Source organism: Pieris napi, chromosome 14 (genome assembly GCF_905475465.1).
Source record: "Pieris napi chromosome 14, ilPieNapi1.2, whole genome shotgun sequence".
Lineage (NCBI taxonomy): Eukaryota > Metazoa > Arthropoda > Insecta > Lepidoptera > Pieridae > Pieris > Pieris napi.
The window spans coordinates 5,914,833-5,937,316 of record NC_062247.1 but is presented as its reverse complement, the minus strand read 5'-3'; the positions used below and the strand labels follow the sequence as shown (position 1 = coordinate 5,937,316).

General features: G+C 31.2%; 1 protein-coding gene across 8 annotated transcripts in view; it reads right to left on the bottom strand.

The window, feature by feature from the left end:
• The window catches only part of LOC125056218 (ras GTPase-activating protein raskol), a 120,925-nt gene that overhangs the window by 51,802 nt on the left and 46,639 nt on the right, over nucleotides 1-22,484 (bottom strand). For 5 of the 8 annotated variants that reach the window (XM_047659239.1, XM_047659235.1, XM_047659234.1 and 2 more), the window contains one exon: nucleotides 19,489-19,669. In XM_047659239.1, the coding sequence (XP_047515195.1) occupies nucleotides 19,489-19,669 (181 nt within the window). Of the gene's footprint in view, nucleotides 1-2,837; nucleotides 3,079-14,340; nucleotides 14,514-19,488; nucleotides 19,670-22,484 lie in introns of those variants that run through there. The other 3 variants (XM_047659244.1, XM_047659245.1, XM_047659246.1) reach the window with 3 other exon arrangements.

Sequence of the window (22,484 nt, the reverse complement as noted above, 5' to 3'; positions counted from 1 at the left end):
TATTGTATACTATGCCTTCGTAGTTTTCTAATTGAATCTTTCGATGGACTTTCAGATCGATGAGTGATTGAAGCGCGCTGTAATAAAGCAGTTACGATTACATGGATTTAAAAATTATCCACGTATTGAATAAATATAGTATAAACTAAATTACAATAAGCACTCTTCCCAAATCACGTAACTCAAAGACTGCGTTTGATTCCCATTTAACTTTTGTAAAAATATAAGCGCGTTTTCGAATTGTTAATACAGTTTATTTTTCATTTATGTAATTCTTTAAATAACTACTAAATATATTACACATGTCAACACTCATTTGCGTTGTTAACTAAAGTAGTAATTATAAGCCCTTATGTATTATAGTTTCAACTGTTTTGCACTTAAAAGTCCTTGATAATCGATGTCGATATAAAGTTGTTTTGTTTTTCTTGAATAAATGAATAATATCTCAAAATTTACCATCCTTTTCTTTCTCTTCAGTCACATTTATTGTTGAGCATTGTATAAATCAGTAACGAGTTGTTTTTACGTAAACTTGTGGAAACTGTGACGTGGGAGACGCATTGTACAACAACAAAACAATCTGCACAAATCACAATTTTATATAAACTTATCTTTAGCGTACTATTATTAGCCTTGAGTTAATTATAACGTAATTAGTCTTTATTAATTCATTAAATTTCTGATAAACAAGACGAATTTATGATAGCGTGGGCACAAGTCATTATAAATTATTCTAATAATTCGTTTGCGTAGATATTGCTTGTTTATCAGGTATAACTACATAGATTCATTAAGTTTTTTAAAAGCTGTTTTATAGATATAAATGATTTCGTAGTTTTCCAAAATTGAAAGGGCTTCTGCAGAAAGAACTTCTTTGTATTTCGTTTAGAATTTTCTTAATCTTTCTGTACAAAATTATCGTTTGACGGGAACCTATAAGTTCCCGATAATATGCTATGTGCGTTACATACCTTATATATATAATTTTAGTTATGTTGCTAGTATTTATTGTATATTAAGTTGCCTCTTTTGTAAAGGAATAAATATAAAAAGTTTCCTACAGTATAACTACTTTTATTAGCAAGTATGTGAACAGCATTTTTTGTATGTTTTAGTACATTGTGGGATGGTGTGTGCAACCGCAGTCGCAGCTTATGTGGCTCAGTTTCATTTACGGTCTACGCATTGTTTCACTGTTATACAAATAGACCTTGCTACTCAGGGTTGTGAGTAATTTGAAACATTAAGAATAAGAGTATAACTACTTTAAAATAATTTACATCGATGAGTCTTTCAAATATAAGAAACCTAATAATTCACGCTTTACTATCACTCCCAAAATGACGGCAAATCTGCTTTAAAGTCACATATTTTCAATAAGGACGGAAGCATCTACTTTTTGGCACAAAATACAGGTTCATTATTACTGTGTATAAGATCGAAGATAACTCATAACTTACAAGTAAAAACCAATTAAAGGTTGTATACTTCATCAATCTATTCACAAAGCTTCACAGTATAGTTATAGAGGCTTTTCTATATAAGAAGAAAGAGGAAAAATGTAATATGACTGGTATCCCTACATATAGCACTGTCCTTTTACGCCTTGCTTAAACAATGACAATTGTATTCGAATAAGTCCAGGCTCAAATGAGATGCTTTTTGTGATCCATTGTGGCTGAAACAGAATATTACCTCGTTTCCTTTTCATATATTGTTTCATATCTGCCTTATTCTAATTAAAATGTATGTTTAACACGAGTAAATTATTTTTACTTAAATAATTAAGTTTATTGAAATTGTACTTTCAATAAACTTAAATAAACTAAAATTATTCTAGTTGGGTTACAATTAAAGTATTGATATACATAATAATAGAAAATTCTTACAACAATAAACCTGTATTGACACCAAAATACTTTAGTTTTTTAAAACGTTGTTTAAACAAATATGTAGCCTATATTTGTTCGATATGTTCGATAAATTAGAGTAAGTTTATATCAGTAAAATCTAATAAACATGACGATGAAAATAGTAAATTTACTAAACTCGCATAAATCTACTATGACGCTGTTATTTGTATAGAGGTTTTTGTACGACATTTTCTCTTTAGTCGTCGCTTTCATGGTACACGAAGGTAAATTCACCAAAATTGTCCAGATTAACCTTATTTAGAGGCCAGCGACTTTTGATACGCTCGTTCGTAAACACAATAGCATGAATCACGTTTTTCACACAATAAAAATTGGTATAACTGACCATAGTTTATAATTTCCTATATAAAAAGTTATCTCTGGTAACCGTTGAGAATTACAATACCGTTGTAATTTTATTGTATTGGTTCACTAGAAAATTTAAATTTTACTTCAAAATTTGTTTTGCGTGCGCTGTGGTAGAGTTTTGTATTTTGTCTACGTATTTTTTTATGAAGGCCACTATTAAAATACCTAAATAACTATTATATACTTATCATTCAAGGGGGCTTCAAGTAATATTTTTAATACTTTAGAGTTAGTAACATATGTTCAAGTAAATTTTATTTATATTATTGAATTGTCTTAAAAAATAAGCTTAAATTATTAGGTAGCCAACATAGATGTAGTAATTTGTTTTTTTCTTGTTCAAATGTGCGTCACAGATAGACAATTATGATTTTTTAAAATCTTTACCAAATATCTAAATTTACCGTTTACTGGTAATTAACGATCCTACAATGTCATTTTGTGAAATTTGTGATAGTACCAATACTAGTCTCTGATCGACAATCTGAAACTAAATAAAATAAAATTGAACAAAACAGACAACGCCATCTATTGTCGGATAGAAACACTTACATGCACGAAGCGCGTCAAGAGATGGCGGTAGTGTGGCTGCAGTACCGCCTTGCAGTGTCGCCAGGGCTGAATAGGTTTCCTCACACTGCAGATCATCAGATTCCGAATATTTTCTTCTCTTCTGTATAATCGCCTTCCACATTCTAAATCGTTTTTTCGGTCTTTGAAGACTCATTTACATTGCTTTTAACACTTCACAAAAATTTTATATTATAATCGTGTTGCGATCGTGATCTTTTTACTGAAAGTTATTTTGGAATAGTTAAAGTACGATGCACTGTTTTTAATTGTAATATGAATAATATTGAAGGCTCGTTGTATGCTAAAGCTATTCGGTTTCAGTTCCATTGATTGATTTTGTATATTAACATTATAATTTACTTAATTAATATTTTAAACAGGTTAAATTATATTTCCGAATAAGGAAATTAAATTATTTTTTGTTTTTATTTTTATAAATACCTACATACCTACGTAACTAAAAAACAGGGCCTTCGCCCCTCAATTCTCGCGCCGATTGTGTCCGTTTTTAATTCAGAAGAAATTGCAAGAACCAAGTAACAATTGTCTAAACAATTGTCAACTAAGGCAAGGCGTCCGACGAATAGGGGCACTGCCCTCAGCTGTATTAGTACTCAAATCACTGTCTGTCCGTCACTCAATCAGGATACACTTATTGTTACATCAGTTTAGAATCCATTACGGGCTAAGAATCATACATCGCCATTAATAAGGAAATATATTTTTTCGCAAACTACAGCTATTTTACAAGTTTATTATTAAAATAGCTCCTAATATTTATCAAAAATATTGACTGTCTGATAAAAATATTAGTAACAAAGAGGTTTGTGACAACATAATATTCATAAATAAATTTATTTAATAATAGTTTTATGATGTTAAGTAATTTAATTTAACCAAATAAAAAAAACACACATTTTACGGTAATATTATTTTCGCAATAAGGAGAATAATAAATTTTTAATAATAATTCATTAATGTTGAAACTGCATTATTTATTTACGCTAATATTAAATACGCTTTAATTGACACGATCTTATTCAGAACGTATTATATTTTGTCACGTTTACTTACATTCAATGATACACGAGAACGACAAGGACAACATATTCAATAGTTATTTAAGACTTGAAGTAACGATGATTATAAGAGCGATCCTCAATTGGATTTATGATACTCGCCTTACGAGACAATTAGACATAAAACCATATGAAATTGTATATAAAAAGTACTAGTAGCATTTCCTCCATGAGAAATTGTAGTCCGCAAGTTCTGGAATCTAGCTTAAGACCAGCTTTTTATCATTGCTAAGTTCCGCCTGACCCTTCATAGAAAACGTCCTACTCTGCAAGTAAACTAGGCTTACTTATTGGAAACATTACTTCCATATGAGGTAATTTATTATTTCCTTCTTGTATAGAGTTTATTTATTTATAAACAATTGATAACACACATAGCCATGTCACCGAAACAATTATAATTTGAGTTGATATGCATAGGTCGATCACTTAATTGCCTAAAAAACATCGATTAAGTCTGGCCTAATGTGATTGTCGATAAAAAATAGTATCTTAAATAACTACTTTAGAAAGAACATATATTTGATATGTTTAAAACATTCCCGGGAATACGAAAGAAACATAGTATAGGTTAACATTTTGGCAAAAAAAGTTACAAAATTGTATACTGAAGAATATAAGTCGTGGCTCGAAAGAGAAGAACAGTAAATGTAGATAACAATCAGGAATAATAATTGTCATGGAAAAAGCTACAGTACCAGTAATTATTTCGCGATGATAAAACAACATTACGAAGCCAAACTAGTAATTTAACGTGTGTACCCTATAACGGACTTCACCCATATTTAGCTGTGAAATTCGACTCCAACGGTTCGTGACACTTATGAAAATAATTCACAGGTGCGGACTGTAGAGGTTACTAGCACCAAATATGTCATGTCCTTATCGCCTTTGAACGTACTCAAAAATAAGTGAACGTTAATGCAGTCATATGGAAAATATGTTAAAATACCAATATAAGTAATGTGACTAAAATAAACATACAATAAAGTAAATGCCATAGATAAGTACTAAAATGCACTGAGCCCGAGAACTTAGCACGTCAAATGATAAGACCAGATTCTTCATCAAATATTTTTTGTTAAGGGTTCTAGAACAAATTTGGGCTGTAACAACATCACTTTTAGCGCAAGGCCTGCGTGTATACAGACGAATCCTGGCCGAGGCTGTTGTAGTGATTCTTTTTAGGAATGTTGAGAAATTTTTTTGATAAAACACATGTCATAACAGCGAGATAATAAACAGCAATATTTTATCTGAATGCACGAGGTCTGAGTAATTACTTAAAGTTCTCATACTAAGTATTCACTAATTACCCCGAGAGACTGTAATTATTTTTATTTGTTTTATTTCAAAATGTACGATAACGTTCGTGTGATACTATTGTTATAATAACAATTATGTGAACACTTATGAATTTTTTGAAGTAATTTTTCTTCATTAATTTCACATTACTTTCACCTTCTTTCATGTTTCCACTTGTATTTTGCCGCATCTGCTCAATGCTTGGATAAAAATTGTAATAAATAAAACCTACGAAATATCATATATTGATATTGTTTTATTTTTTTATGTTACAGGAGGCAAACGGGCAGGAGGCTCACCAGATGTTAAGTGATACCGCTGCCCATGGACGGACACTCGCTCTGCCAGAAGGCTCGAAAGCGCGCTGCCGGCCTTTTAAGAATTGGTACGCTCTTTTCTGTTGCTATGACTCATAGCTTGTTCAAAAAAGAACAATTGTTTTAATGTTGTTTGTTTAACAACATATTGGTACTTTTTATCAATAAGAAATTAAATTTATATACGAAAATAATAAAGTAAATTTCAAATTTGACCATTAATTACAAAATATCAGAATGTAATTTACGCAGTAGGGTTCAAAATTATCATCAGATTTATCCATCGAAAACCTATTGTTATCTTCTCCATACTATATTTAGCAACATTGCTATAACTGGTATACAATGGTCATAATAATCACGCTACCGGCAAGATGACCCCCGGAAGCTCGTCATAACTATTGTCATTTAAGTGAGGGTCATCCATTCGAAACAAAATATTGAATCACCAGTGCTTAGTAATTATTAAAAGAATTTTAGCTATATTCAGACACTACTATAGGACTTGGAAGACTGTATGTACTTCTTTGCTTTGTATTAATATCACGTGTGGTATGTGTTGAAGTTATGTATGTTATATTAAAGCATTGTATAATTTTAAAAAATCAAAGTTTGCTTCATACTCGTATAACAAGCTCAAATCCTTCAGCTCATTTACCCAGTTTCACTCTGAGCCACACATCCCAATTTATAAACCGCCAAGGTAACTACTAATGGTTATAAAGCCTTAAAGTTTAATTGATTAAACAATGTTTCGTAATTTTTACTTAAATATTTTAAAATTAAAACAACTATTTATATGCTATCCTGACCATTTTATCAAATTGACAAGAATAATTTCAGTAACACAATTCTAGATTTCGTCGCACTAAAACTATTAATCCATATGCAGATGCAACTAAGCTCCATGCGACAGGAAATTGGCTATTTTCAGCAGTTTCAGTGGACTATTCGGTGAACGGGTCGATACGCTAAATGCAGATCCTGCTCACTACAAATGGTTACAAATCGTTGCAAACATTATCTTTTGTGCCTCGTTCTTTTGTTTGAACACTGCAGTCGATTTATTGTAACCGGGTTGATTAATCTATCTTTTTATCTAGCTACTTAAATAATCTTTATTATGGAAATCTAACATAGTACCTTACTATTCTTCTTAAACCTTATACAATTACGCTAGAGGCTAAGGCCCACAAAGGGCTATCGCTAATAGCACTAAATAAAATCTTGTAACAATCTTGTTATTTACTTACAATCATACTCCAGAATCAATTTTATAACTAAACAAAAACCTGTATTGTAAATAAAATCTTATTTAAACTATATTATTTAATTATATAAGTAAATGTAGTATTGTACAGTTTAAATTTAAAAAAAGATAACACCTTTGAATTAAATGCTACCACCATTTAATTCCAAGTGTAATTTAAATTGCTTCTAGTACTAAAGGCCCGACAAATCCTATTTATGTATATATTCCATGATAAACACAAATTTATCTAATATACCTATAGGCATTTTGTGGGTTATAGTTAGCCTCAAGCATTGTGGTCATACCTACGTATATTATATAAAACTATCTTCACTACAGTAATTATAGTCACAAGGCGTTAATCTTTTGAAATCAAGTTAAACATTACTCATTCGCACGTGGGTCTGAGTACCACGCCCACGAATGATCATCGGTTGAAGGTAAGATGAACTACGCATTTGTGAAATAAGCGATGTCGCTTTCAATTAAGGTGGACGAAAACCTAGTTAAATTGAATACAAATATGTATATGTACATAAAACTTTAAGTACTCTTTATACTTGAATAAACTGACAGCATTGAGACCCAGACTGGTGATGTTGACCAGTTGAATTAAATGACGAACCGGCGATCTCCAGATTATATATGATATATAACAGGGAAACAATACGTTTATTTTTCCTTCAGCTTGTTTTAATCAGAAAACTGATTGACTTTCCTGCTAACCTTGGGATGCAGAATCACTGAATGATTTAACAGGTATTAAAAATCTAATTACTATGGCATTGCGCCAGTTCATTGTTTACGATTACCGAACATTTTATATAGGACTATTTATAAGTCTTGGTAATATGTATTTACGTATACAAATATATAATGCGTTTAAGCAAGTCCGATGATCAATACATTGACGTATTTTCTTACATCATATTTACAATTATTATTTATGTACAATCCGTTGCTATGAGTATTTTAACATTGACAGATGGTCCGAATTTATAAGGTCAAAGTTTAGGATGATCATTTTCTAATGCCTTCTTTGAGTTACTTTCCTAAAACTCAATTAATCTATATTACACATTAATTCATTCAACTGACTTATATAAACCTTGGTATTATAACTATGACATAATATAAAAAATAATCAATTTTTAAATTGTTTTATATATTGTTTGTGTGTATAAACAGGTTGTCCTTGGCTTGAAATACGTTAATATTATAATGATACACACCTAAACAAAGAATTTATTCTAATCACATTTATATTTAAAGTATTTATTATGGTTTCGGAATCTAATGTACTTACAATTTGTATGATTTTACCACAATATACTACACATGTGGTATGAAAAGCAAGAGTTGAGAAAGGGTAATCGAAGTTCTTTAAAAGTAGAATAAATTAATAAACACAAGAGCTTATGAATCAGTTAACAAAATTTTAAAGAAATAAGAATAAATGTTATCAATACTGTATTTGTCCTTGATAGTGTACATTACAGGCGAACGTAGATCTAGATAGAATATAAGCCATATGAAAGCAAGAAAAATATCAAATTATTCAATTTAATATAAAGGGTACTTCTGATTTCTCTACGCTAACGTCAGGCATCAGCAATATATATACTTGTACCACAATAGTATAACAACTTAATAAGATAAGAATTTTCTAAAATCAATCTTAGTTACTATTGACTTGGAAAATAGGTACTCTATAAAGATTGGTACTTATATCATAAAGTTGAAGCAATAGCGTTACTATCAGCTGCCAGTTTAATCGTAGTTTATAATATGAAAACAAGACTATACATAATAGTAATGTGGCAGCCACGCTTTACGTTCTTGAAAATACGTTATTTTCTTTAAATTATTATTGTTGTCATACAAGTATTCTATGGTACGGCAATAAAACAGGAATAATAAGACTCCAAGTGCCTCTCGTACTCATCTGTTTTCCAGACACGTGCTAAGGAGATATACTACTCGTGTAACGTTATTCGCGTAATGAATATTATGAGAAAAACCTTGAGTCAAACAGGTATAAAATGAGTAAAAACCTTAAGATTTGGCTTTACTTAAGTTTTTAAATCACGCGAGTAAGTTCTGATGTGAACAATGCATATACGTACAACTTCACGTCAAAGTCAGAATGTAAAACGAATGCACGGTTGGTCAAATAAAACGTAAAAATGGATTGCCGTGTCTGTTTGGGCTAAAGATGCGGTTGACCAATCACAATCAAACGAAACGCTTCGAGTTCGTCTTTGTTTTATTTTCACCCCCTATTATGAAGAATTTCAACCATTATTGATAACTTGTAAAAATATAATATTCTATAATGTGACCGTTTATAATTATGATTCTATACGCGCTCTAAACAAGAAGCAGTTATTTTAAATAATATTTTCATTTATTAATGTCACAATTAACCTGGACTTTTGAAAAGCAAACGCATTACCACTATTTTACAATTACATTTATGAGTATATTTTTAATACGGTAAAAATAATTATGTTTGGACAAGTGCGATATAAGTTTTAATCATGTGTGGCTTTCTTCTACGATATAGAAATGCATAATTAAAATAATATTGCACTTGTCTAAACATTGTCTCTTAAAGGAAGCTTGTTTAGACGTTCGCGTTGACCTTGGCACCTTTATCTTGCGATGGTCGCATTATTAAATTAATTTACACTGCAATGGCAGATAAATTAGCTAATATAATTATGATAAATCAATGTTCTCATGATTAGTAGCCTTTGAATCTAACTAGGGTTAGATTAATATCTAGTTGGTTGGCATTTGTCTCGTAGCGATTATTGAAATGAGATGTTTTGAATACCCTTACAATAATCTAGCTTAGTGGGTAATGTTCAGATCGTATAACTAAGGCCCTGGATAGGATAAGAGGCAAAATAATTAATATTCGGTAGGCACAATTAAAAGACTAATCGCTTATTTGTCTTAAAAAGGGATCAATAAAAAAACGCAGGAATGATTCTACGCCATGTTGAGTTAGATCATAAGACCATAGAGAATAAACACTACATTACGGATGGCGCACCAATTTGAATTTCGAATATGTGTTACAATAGCCCGTCAAAACCATTGAAACACTCAACAATTTTACACAGAAAAATCCGAAACAAAGGATCTATATACATGAATAACCTCGAAAGCCTATTCAAGTATAAAATGAACCTATTGTTTTGTCGAATCCATCGTATTTAATGGATTCAGACACCCTAACGCAGTTTGAAGGGGTCCTAGGTTACCCCAGGCGTTACGGATGATACCTAATGAATTCTCCCCCTTGGTTGAAGGCAGGGTTGAAATGAGCTGAGCTTACAATTTAAAGCTACCGTCACCCTATTTAATTAGAGCACTAGGTACTTTACGTAAACGCATTCCGTAAAATGCGAACATCACAGCATTTTTACGCATTCACGGTTGGTATGACATCTCTCAAACAATTCGTAAAATATAACTTATGTTAAATTAAATTATTTAACGGAAATTTTGTCTAGAAAATTATATCAATTATTTCATTATACATATGACTAATAGTAACCATTTTATTACGTTATGTTTATTCTACTTCTTCAGTGTTTACTGAAATATATTAATTGTAGTTTTAGATCCAATCAAAATAGTTATATATATTTAAAATAATTTTTTTAACGTCAGAGTTTTTAATGTAAAATACCGAGTGTTTCGTTCGTTAATCTTAACAAGATAACGACGATTTTATTATTATATTACACTATTTATAACTCGTCCTACCAGAAGTTATATAGGAAGTGGAAATTGCACAGGCGTAAGACGAAAACGGGAAAGAAAATCTCATCAAGACGCTGGTAAAAAAATAATTAGTTTAACTCCGTAACATTTCATATCTTGTTCAAATGGCCTCAGACTACGTTAATGCGTCGCTAAAGTTTATTTGCTTTTTGTTAATTACATTTTCGTGGTAATCACAAATTGTTTATTCTATTTCTTAAGAACACAAATTAAGATACGCAATTTAAAGTTCATTTTCTTACTTAACTATATCCGTGTAATTTCTATCAACAATATTTTATAACTATAAACCATTTAACTATATCCATAGTTTTAATATTTTTAGCCGAAAGTCTTAATAAACCTACCCCAAAAAGTCTTTGATAAATCTAAACAGAAGTTGTGTGTGCACGCGACCGAAGCACGTGTCATAATAAATTAGTATCTCACATCAGCAGAGTCAATTACGCAATATATTCGAAACGATCACAATTTCCATAAATCTCATACATCACAAATCAGCTTTCGCCGGTTTCTCTGTGGGTTTAACGAGATCTCGTTGACCCCGTGTCTTAACACGTTTATATTAATATCATTAATGTTAATTAGTTAATTGAAAGACGTAACTTTAGATAAATACGTGTGAAGCGCGGCTTTAACTCTTAAAATCGTGCTGCCTATAATGATAATTAAATTAAGTTTGTCGAGTCTAGAAACAAGATTTGTTTTGTTTATATTTTATAAAGCTTAAAACTTTTATCTAACCAATCAAACTTTATTATGAAGAATCAAACATCACGTGGCCTGTATACCATGGGGACGTTTTAATTTCTGTCACATTCAAGTGGTTGATCTCTGATTAGCCGTCTGTTTCGTCCCCGCTTATGAACCAAAATAGCCTTACTATCAAATCATATAGGTATGAATCTTCGAGCTGTATGGATAATATGGTGATCTAGTATAGGACAGAGCCCTGACTCTAATAGCGAAAGCGATCTCGATCCCAATAATGAGTTTTTATCCCGAGCGAACCCAAGGTTACGACATCAGCGCTACGGATATTGAGGAACTACATCGAACTTGAATACAAAAACGCTGGGACCGGTATAGCTGTCTCTATTGAAAGTTAAAGAATACAGGCGTTGGTAGATGGTTGGTAGAATGTGTACGCACATACACATTGTGTATATAAGGAATACACATACTACATATATCATATAATATGCACTCTATATAATATATATTCATTATACTCCTGATTATCTTTGTTGTCTTTAGACGTTTGTAATCTGTATTTATCATTGTTTGCTCAGTCCGTATATCGGCTGAGCTAAATATAAGACAAACTGGGAATAACCGAAATATGAAAACCAAACCGCGACATAAGGAATTTACTAAATGTATCCTGTTTCACTTAAACATATTTATTGATCCGCAATAGTTTAAAATATTCTACTGGTAATCTTTAGAATATTGATTATCTATAGTGTGGCATACGAAATCGCTTTATTTATTTAAAGCAATTTGTAATTATATAATATTTTGATCTCTGTTAGACTAGAACAACCACAGATAATATACATAACTATAAATATTGAGGGATTTCTCTCATTCATGCAAGTATATGGCTTCATGGAATATGGATGCAAACAGACATTAAGAATGCATTCAAGGCCATCTTTGGCGAGAACAGAAAGTGTCTCGCGTGATCGCACCGAGCATATCGTCAACATAACAATCAGAACGAATTGGTCCATTGCATCACACAGGAAATGTAACTGTACAGAGAGACAAAGTGATGTAAAACACGAAAATATTTATAGTTTACAGTTCCATTTGTAACGGATTTGCAAATAATACTGTTCATCCGTCAGAAGTTAATTTTCAGTGCCATAGTTAATTGCTCCGAAGATTACTTTGAAGTTTTATAAGAAGACAAGATCAGGAAATCGCTTATGATCTATGCGTTCAACCGAGGTTTTCGTCTAAACAAAAGTTATGGAAAGCAAAGAACTCTGTGGACTTGTCTATAACGAAAAAATTGATCAACGATGCTCACGCAGAAATGACTGGTCTGCATTGCGTTACAGGGATTTACTATGAAAACAAAGAACGCTGAAAACTTGTAGTTTAAAGTCTTTTATAATCTTTGCATTTTTTACGCAGCATAAAGCATCGGATTTCTTTATAATTTTCAGACATCAACCAAAAAACGATACAGCAAAAAATCTGCATTTGACCTATCGCATTTCAATTTAAAACAGCAAAATGTTAGTTCATTAACGCCTACACTCGGTATCAAGCGGATGTTATGATGAAAAGTGCTATTTTAAGCAGCAATTGTTCATTTACTGCACTCTGTACCTTGTATGTTCGTATGAAAGTATTTTCTTGTCCTGTGTTCAAGAGCCGTGAACAAGCGTCCAGGTGTTTCAAGAAAAGGTCCAGTTACAAAGTTTCCTAAATGCAAATTATAATAGATGTACTCGTATTTCACACATGAAATACTTTTGCATACATATTTTAAGGAAATAGTAGGTAATATTTTAAGTCGATTCGTTTGAGAACTAAGTCAAACGTTTGTTAAAGAGTCATAGTTATCTGTACCTATCAGTCCGTTATATATATATTTTTTACATATTTGCCGATTATGAGTCTATTTTTTAATAGAAGGATTTGTTGAGTTTAATTTTTAAAGCCATTTGTAATTAAGCTTTAATGTTTTCAAGTTTCTTTGCTTTTGAAATATTTTTTCTAGTTAATGCCAAATTAATTTAAATACCAAATTAACTGTTGTACATTGTGTTCAAACTTTAAATGATCATGTTGGTAAGATAATCTATTGTTACCAAGATGACGTTAATTTTTTAATTATAAGGTTCAAAGTGTTTTGTTACGTTCACTTGATTAACTTGTTAATTGGTATTTCTTAAACCCGTGTCTAAATAGAATAATCATCTCCGGGAGTTGCATCAAACAACCCAAATATAATTCATCTGTTACCAATATTTGCTATTTGCAAAATTTTATTCAGTATATTCTCTTTATAAGTATTACTATTGATTGGCAAATCAAGTTCTAGGGGAGCTGCACAATTTCGGAGGGTGCATACTATTGAAATGCATGCATTGTTTTTGAGTGCATCCTAAAGTTGAAAAAGCTTGGTCAACATGTACAATGAACTTATGTAAACCCTGCCTTTTGTAGGCAACTAGTCATTATTTTATAATATATTTTTTTTAATTGGACAGCAACATTAAGTAATGTTTCTTCCACAGCAAAATTATTAGTAGTAAGATATTCCATTTTGTATAAAGTACCCATTGACAGCCATTTAAACAAAAATGTAACATTCGTAGCACATACTAAGAATGTCTTAGAGAATCCGGGCGTTGATATATGATTATTGATTATAGAGTTCTAAGTCATATACATTCCTAAAAACAATTACAATATATTATTTAATTCTTTAGTTTATTTTAACAAATTATCACAAACGATAAAATATTATGTTTAGATGTTCTGTGATTGAAATTAATAAAGTTATTATATTATTAAATCCCTTACGTGATTGAGTGTGCGTGTCTTATCAAAGTACAGTAAAAGTGCCTACATTAAGTAACACAAACGTTTAAAATCCAATTAATTTACCAATATTAAATATATTTTTCTTTCTTTTAGCTAATTAGCCAATTTACTGTAACTATTAGCCTTATTTGTGATACTATTATCACGTTACTCTAATAACAAACCTTTAATGATTCAAATTACAAAATGTTTACATCCGGTAAAAGCTATCACGACCACAACACAATAAACACCTTGAAATCGCACTTCGTAACACTTTTAATAAAAGCAACGTGTGCGTAAAAAAAATGAAACCGACCGATCGATGTGTGTCGACTCGGAAGCGAGGTAACGCACTGACTCGAGCGAGTCGCAACTGGCGGAGAAATGCAGGGGCGTCAAATGCTTAATTGCATGTTATTTTCCGCTTAATTCTTAACATTCAGATCGAGAGCGTTATGTCCATTATTGAAGCATTCAATTTTATTGTGTGAATCATTAGACTTCAACTTCTGTCTCTACCTTCATCGAGATGAAGTATAATTAAATGTCGGAATCCTTTGAAGCTATAAATACACATAAAACAGTTTACTTAAAATGTAATTAAAAATAGTCGCAAGTGATAACATCACATCGCATTTATATATATATTGATGTCAACCATATCCTTTAAGATACTGTATGCGTTTCTGAATAAATTAATGTAAGCAGAATAGTCACGTGAAATATATCAGATGTCGATTTCCATACAAAATTGGCGATAGTTTGAAAAACCTTGCTTTTGTTAATTATGAACGCTCTAATAATCGTGATATAGTAGAAAACCGAGAAACTCAATATGCATAGAGAAAAACATGTGCAAATGTTTTCGCAACAATATCGATTTTCAAACAGTCGATAATTTATTTATATTTAAAGTGACGATTGGTAGCCCTACACAAACATTAGTGAAGACAATAGACAGTACATCCATCAGCGCCGCTGATATGTAGATACTATACTGCTATGAATATTGAAAACCCTGACTCAGACACTGCACCTTTGATCTGCTGCAAATGACACGGGGATTTAAAAACCGCGGCGCGAAAGATTATACTCGCATCCTGGTAAGAAATAGAAAATACTACTCAGACTAAAAGTTTTAACTGAATAGCGTAAGTTATAATTAAGCGAAATCTTAAAACTTAAATTTTGTAGTTACGGATCGTGAATGAAAGAACTATAATACTTCCGAATCGTGATGCCCTTTTGTTGTATTTCATTTAGCTGACAAACTAAAATCATACAACAAAGATGTTACCATGTATTATTAATAATACCCCTAAAGGAGTTTTCTTTATTTCATAATTAGTGACTTTAACGAGCTTTAGTACATAGATATCAGTAATTTAATTACAATAAACCTATTTTAGTATAATTACGAGTTATTACGTAATGACAAGGATACGAAAGGGAATGCTTCGAGAGTTTGATCGTGTAGAAATTATGATTGAGAAGCGGTTTACAAGTACGATATACAAGGCAACCGTTGAAGGTGAGATTGGGTCAACTTCGTCGTACATACCTGAATATAATCTCCTAGATACTAGAGAAGGGACAGGTCAAAAGCACCCATAACCAACGAGCATGGTCAGCGTTGTGAAAGTGAATGAAGCGGAACAGGTATAGTCAGGCCCGTTGCAAGAGGAGATCCGTGGTCTCTTCCTACCCCTTCGGGAAAAAGTCAATCACGCCTTAATATATACATAAATAAAATAAAACGAACCAACCTTAATAATAAAATTCCGCTACATCCAAGTCTAAATATTTCCTAAAAACAATTCTACAGCTGTTTGACTTGAGAAACACATACACAAGTTTTCTAGAAGATACAATTTAATCCTTTCTATATAGATAGGTACGAAAGTTCAATAACGCCTGTCTGAGCGAGAACGGGCCTTAAAAGGAAACCACGATTTCAAGTACGTACAGTGAGAAACTTGACATTTAATTCGAGAATTTTCACATTATATAAGTAGCCATAACCGGTACATCAATTTTCCATTCGAATTGGTACATGTCTCTTAAGTTTTTATTTGATATATTTTAATATAGAGATGGATGGGTAGGAATGTAATTACATATATAACTATATTAGCGCATTCGTTTAAAAAAATAGTTTTATAATATAATAACAAATAGTTAAAAGTAATTAACTACAATTATTATACTACAACAAGTTGATTATGTAAGAAAAACAGTTCATTTCCTGTTCCTTATAGATTATTTTTGTGGTTTAAATTATAAACTGGTTTTCCTGTAAAATGATTCACTGAGGCTCAATCTAATTTTATTTATAAATGTTCGTTTACTTATTTAATCTGGCTATAGAACGAATTATAAGTAACGACTGTGTTATGTATGTGGAGTATAAAACTCCTCCTGGAAATCCTGGCTTCGATTTCCAGCAACAATTGTTTTATCTATGGATTTTTTTTGTATCTACGCAAATACTACTTCATAGCGAGGTGTTGAATTATATAAAAACTAACGGACTTTTCGTCCACCCGTCTGACCTCTACTTGCCTTAACAGAAACAATAGTGGTCAAAAATGATGACAATATTAACCGCATTAAGAATATTAGTATTCAGGTCAGCTCTTTTAACAGGAATACCAAGTCTTAGTCTCATTGTGAGTCAATTGGTTTTGCGAGGAAATCATTTTCTTTATATTAATCATAATCATAATTATTTATGATTTTGGCTTTATAACTAGAACCTACCGGCAAAACATTTGTATGGATTAACAGATGTTTATAATTATGATGGAAATTAAAAATATAGTTCTCTTTCTTCAAATAAAACTTATAGTTTTTTTAAAGGCTTGACTCTTAATCACAAACCTTATTTATTCGCTAATTGTTTTTTTCAAAAATATATATTTCTGGACTTACAAAAGAATTTTAATATTACTACGAATTTATGTAAACATGGTTGTATATTTTAATTTATTTTTATTAGTAATTTAAACAAGAACATTTTATTGATGTCAAAGAATTTTAACAAGTGTTGGAATAGAGAAACACTTTTTTAACGGATTTGAAGTTATGTTTTATTATAAATTTACAATTATTTTACATTATAAATTTCACCGACGTTAAATTTAAAATTATGTAAAAGTTATGTAAATAAAAGACAATACTAAGTGTTGGAATGTAAATACCCAAAAATAAACATTGTATAAAGAGGATAAATTAAATTATCAAACATATCACTCATTACAGTAACGCTTCTCCAATATGGCACAATCATCATTATTGTCCTCTATAAAAGTATTGTTAGTCGAAACGTATGGTCATGACCTCCAAAATAATATGATGATCCAAGTAATTATTGATACTAGAAATATATTAAATATTTACTTATTAATTGAATTAATGTAGGTGATGCGAACGAGATCACACGAATAAAAAAGTTAGATAAAAATAACAAAGATATCGCGCGCCACACATATAATAATAACATTTTCAGTTAGTATTTCATTAATTAAAAGGATTCTCATAAATAACTTACAATAATAAAGCTGAGTTCTACAAGTGATTTCTAACTTACTCCATTGCCTTTGCGTTCGAAGCGACAAACTTCTTTGATAGCCATCATTCGTCAAGCAAAGGGAATTCTCCACCTTGTTGATCCATCAGTATCGTTCAGTGGCCATTAGAAATTGTTCATAAATAATTAATGTTCTGTGTCATATAATTAGTCTATCGTCAAGCGTGTTGTTCTGTCTTGCTGTTAAACTCAGCAAAAGCATTCATTTACCGATATTGTCCTATATATTGCGTGTGTGTTATGAAAAGATTATGGTTAGTTAATTCTTGCGAGATAAGATATCTTTTAAATCCTTTACCAAGTGTTACAAAATAAACGCATTGAGGGCAGCAAAAAGCACCGTACTAAATTAGAAATTTCTATTCCTCGCTTCACCGGTAACGTCTTCTATTTCCGAGTCGTCAATCGTAGTTTCTTGCTTTGCTGGTTTTTTAAAACATTTGGTTTGAAAAACGTCTGAGGTATTTTTAAGTTTAGCCAAAGCATGGAATCCTTCAATACTTCATTTACCTTTTTCATGTAAAATTAAAAAATGTCTTTATTAGATTAAAAATAGACAACGTTTGTAATTCGACGCACTTCCAAAAACTATTAAATACTTAAAAATGCAAATAGGTTTTCTTGTTTTTGAATTATACTTTTTTCTTCATCTTTATACTCAGAGTTTTTGATACAAGCTGTCTAAGTTCAAACAAAGGGTTAAAGTCCTTTAAGTGGTACATTGTTTTAATGTGAACACGGGACAAGGGAACAATGTCAATTAAAACGAGCTGTATAATAAATATGTTCGCTTTAGTAAAACCAAGGGCTAGCCGGACAAACATATATTGTGTTGCCTATAATTGAGTTTAAGTAAATATATAGTAACGGGTTTATCAAAATTGCCAATTCCAGAAGAGACATGAAATAACAAATGCTTTGAATTAGAGTCCATTTTAAAATTTTATGTCTCAAATGTTAAAAGTAGCCGCTGTACCCTAAACTTTACACTAGGCATGACAATCCTTCAAATCGATTTGTTGGGCTGCATGAAAGACCCAACTTATTTGAGATCGAGTCAATTAACATTTTCAACCGCTTCTGAGCTTTAATGACCAGTGATGTGGAGAGTAATTTATTAAGTTCACCAAATAATAATAAAATAAACTATTGCATAATCGAAAATTAAATTTAAATCCTCGACCTAGGTATACGTTTTGCTAAAACCAAAATGATATTTATATAGGGCTCCTTAATTTTATGTCAGTTCAGTTTAGTCCACGAAATATAAAACATAAGAAAAACGGCCGCTAATACCAATAAGACGTAATCATAGAATGTATAAAGATATGCTCTAGCGACATCGTGTATCCAATAGAAATACTAATAAGTATCGTAATCACAATCGCTATTTGTAAAAGCGACATCTAGTTTAACTTTTACGTATCCAAACTTATCTAATAGATGGCGCTATTCAAAATATAAACGCTATATAAAGACATCATATAGATGACGCCACCATGTAAATTGCGACATCTCTTGTTCAATAGAATAAACTTATAACGTTATGTGACATCCAGGAACACATTTATACCTAATAGATGGCGTTTAACTAAGACAGTTAAATTGAAATATAACAAAACTTCTTCTTATATAATATAAAAGATATAAAAAAAAATCAAAATAAACATGGGCGACTGAGTTTTTTAATTGGTTTTTACTTTAAAGTAATTAAAAACAATGTAAAATAATAAATAAATACCTTGTACAGGAAGAGCTCGTAGAGATACAGCATCCTCTTCGATTTCATCCTCAGCCTCTTCCTCTGTAATCGAAGGTGGAGCTGCCCAGCATCGTAATCTCACTCCTGGATTACCAGCTTGGCCACCATCAATTCTTACTCGTGGTAAACTCCGTGTGGCGTACTCTCCATTGTTCGAATTCTGGAAATGTGAAAAATTTGATTATTTACTAATTAGTTAATACAGAACATTGATTTCAATTTCAACTGACATTATTTTTATTTTCAAATACATGAAGTTAAATATTGTGTAGATGGAGATATTAGAAATAACAATAACAGATACATCTCACATTGCACAATAGTATTACTTAGTTGTATTTAAGTGAGCCTATTATTTTTGTAAATGGCTGGAAGTTAGATTGCCAATGCACTCATAAATTACCAATTAGAATTATGATAATAGTTATTTTCACCTTATATAAACGTACATACATGGTTAAAACCACGTCTGGTCCCAAAGGAAAAATTACAATTATAACGTCAACTGACGTTATATAAGTCATACATGCTATTTCCCAACGGGCTGGGCGAAAGGTTTTCACTTACTAGGAATTTTATACCTTTCTAATTTCGACTTTTTATTACCTCTTTAAATCGAAACATCATTTCAAAAGTTATAACATCTTGGTGAGTTTTAATTTCAATAAGTCACCAAATAATGTTTTTAAAAAAAATATTGCCTTAAAAAAACTAATAATCTAAGATTATTAGTTTTTGTATAATTTGCTTACACTTAAAAAGCTTGACATTTGCAATGCTATTACACATCTTTACATCAATTTGTATGTGTAAGAAAGATTACTCGTATGGAATCCAGAGCACGCGACCTTTATAACTGCTATTATAAAAACAATAGTGACAGGAATTTGTATGACGTGTATAATTTAGTTATACTATAGTTTTATCCATATTATTTTATTACTTTAATATTAAGAAGATACGGTTTACTTTTTATTAAATTTGCTATAAACGCGAATGTATTACATAGCACTAAAAGTTTTGTTGTTAAAAGGTTTTTACGTTTAGTAAACCGTAGACAATACTTTTAAGCGTAAACTCTGCCGGAAGACAGACAACTACAACTTTTCAAACTAACAACACTGACATTTAAATGATAATTCCTATAGGTTTTATCTAAATAAATACAAGTATCCCAGGGTCGGTAAAGCCATGTGAGGTCATATAAATCAGCTTTCTCTTACGAGTTAAAAGAGAGTATTGACCACAAACCTGTTGCCTAATCTATAATAAAAAGAGCAGCTATGCTGATCATAAAGTCTATTCTATTTAACCAAGACTTTTATTAAAGGCTTAAGTCCTTAAATAATGGTGACGTCTGAACATCGCAGTGCGATGAGCACCTAAAGCTCACGTAAGTCACATAAGCGGTCGTGTCGGACATCCGGCCATCGGAGTATGAGGATAGAGGATCCGCTTTTACTCTGCAGATGCATTGTAAAATCTCCAGTCTCAATAGAGATTGGCCGCCATGACTGAGTCAGCCTAAAGAACATTATTATGACAATGTATTTTATGTATTTAAGATTGTTTGCAGGAAGATCTTTGGCTCTGAAAAATTATTCAATTGATTTTATACTGCTAAATTATTCTGGGGTGATTTATGCAATACTGCGACATATAATTATATTAGTGTGATTGGCAGCTGCAAGCTGTGTGACTACGTATTCACGATAACTAAGTCGCAAGCGCACAGTAAAGTATACCATCGAAACATCGAGTGATTAGTGTAATTTTAGTTACCAAAAGTAATCGGCTTTCGTCACTTTTTATCTTCGACCATTAATATTTTTACACTTACCCACGTCCACGTGCCCACGTTTTACCGAATTTAAGCCGTTTTTAGTGAAGAGTGTATTAACAAAATTTATAATAACTATTGTTTCTTTGAAAAATTGCTACTTACTAGGTGTTAAAAAAAATTTGGATATTAAAAGAGTATAGGTTATAAAATATGTTCCTAGATCTCAATGGTCAGTTCCCACGTTCAATACACTATTCAGCCCTTTCCATTGTGGCCTGAATTATTTCATTTGACGCAATGAGTTATGATCTCTTTCATATCGTAGATTAATTTAATCTGCTTTGTGCAATATAAATTATTCTTATTTAATTTTAAGATGTATGTAAGACTTATCTAGGCAAAAATGCGTGCAATATGCTTTTATTAATTCATAATAATTCAAAATAATTAATCAGTCAAAGCTTATATTAGATTTAACTTAATTAGAAAAACGAATGGAATTAGAAAAAATCCTTTAAAAATAATGAATATATAAATAAAATAACGAACGAATATTGACAATAACTTGTTAAAAGTTACCATATATTACTTATTTGCCATAGTATTATAAATTCAATAAATTAAAGCGTATAAATCGAATGGCTCCTGTCTCGAATCCAGTCGACTACTACATTTAATATAGGTAGCTTTGTAATAATTATGGTTACAAAGAAGCCATTAAACGCTTTGCCCTTTTATGTTATTATATGTTATTTTCGTTTAAAGCCATTATCTATTTGAGGAAAAGCAGACCACGATCATAAAACGGGACATAAATACATTTTAGGTCATCCATTTTATTCGTAAGTTATATTTAGTTTAAAACTTAACTTGAACTAACTGTAAAGGCCGATTTACATTATCTTAGTGTTTAGGAGAGTGCTTTAGGATAGTACTTTAGTTGAAACATGTAAACGCTACTTGCTTTAGTAAACGCTACGCTAAAGAACTTGCCTTTCAAGTTGTACTAAAGCACTCTCCTAAACACTAAGATAATGTAAATCGGCCTTAAGAGTCGCATGAAGAAGCCCAAATGAATTGGCGGATCCAGAGGGGGAATCATGGAGATCAGTCATGCTTGCACACTGCTGCATCACAAGTTTTTATTTTGTTGGCTTTGGTGTATTTAAAAAAAATGTAATAGACTATCCAA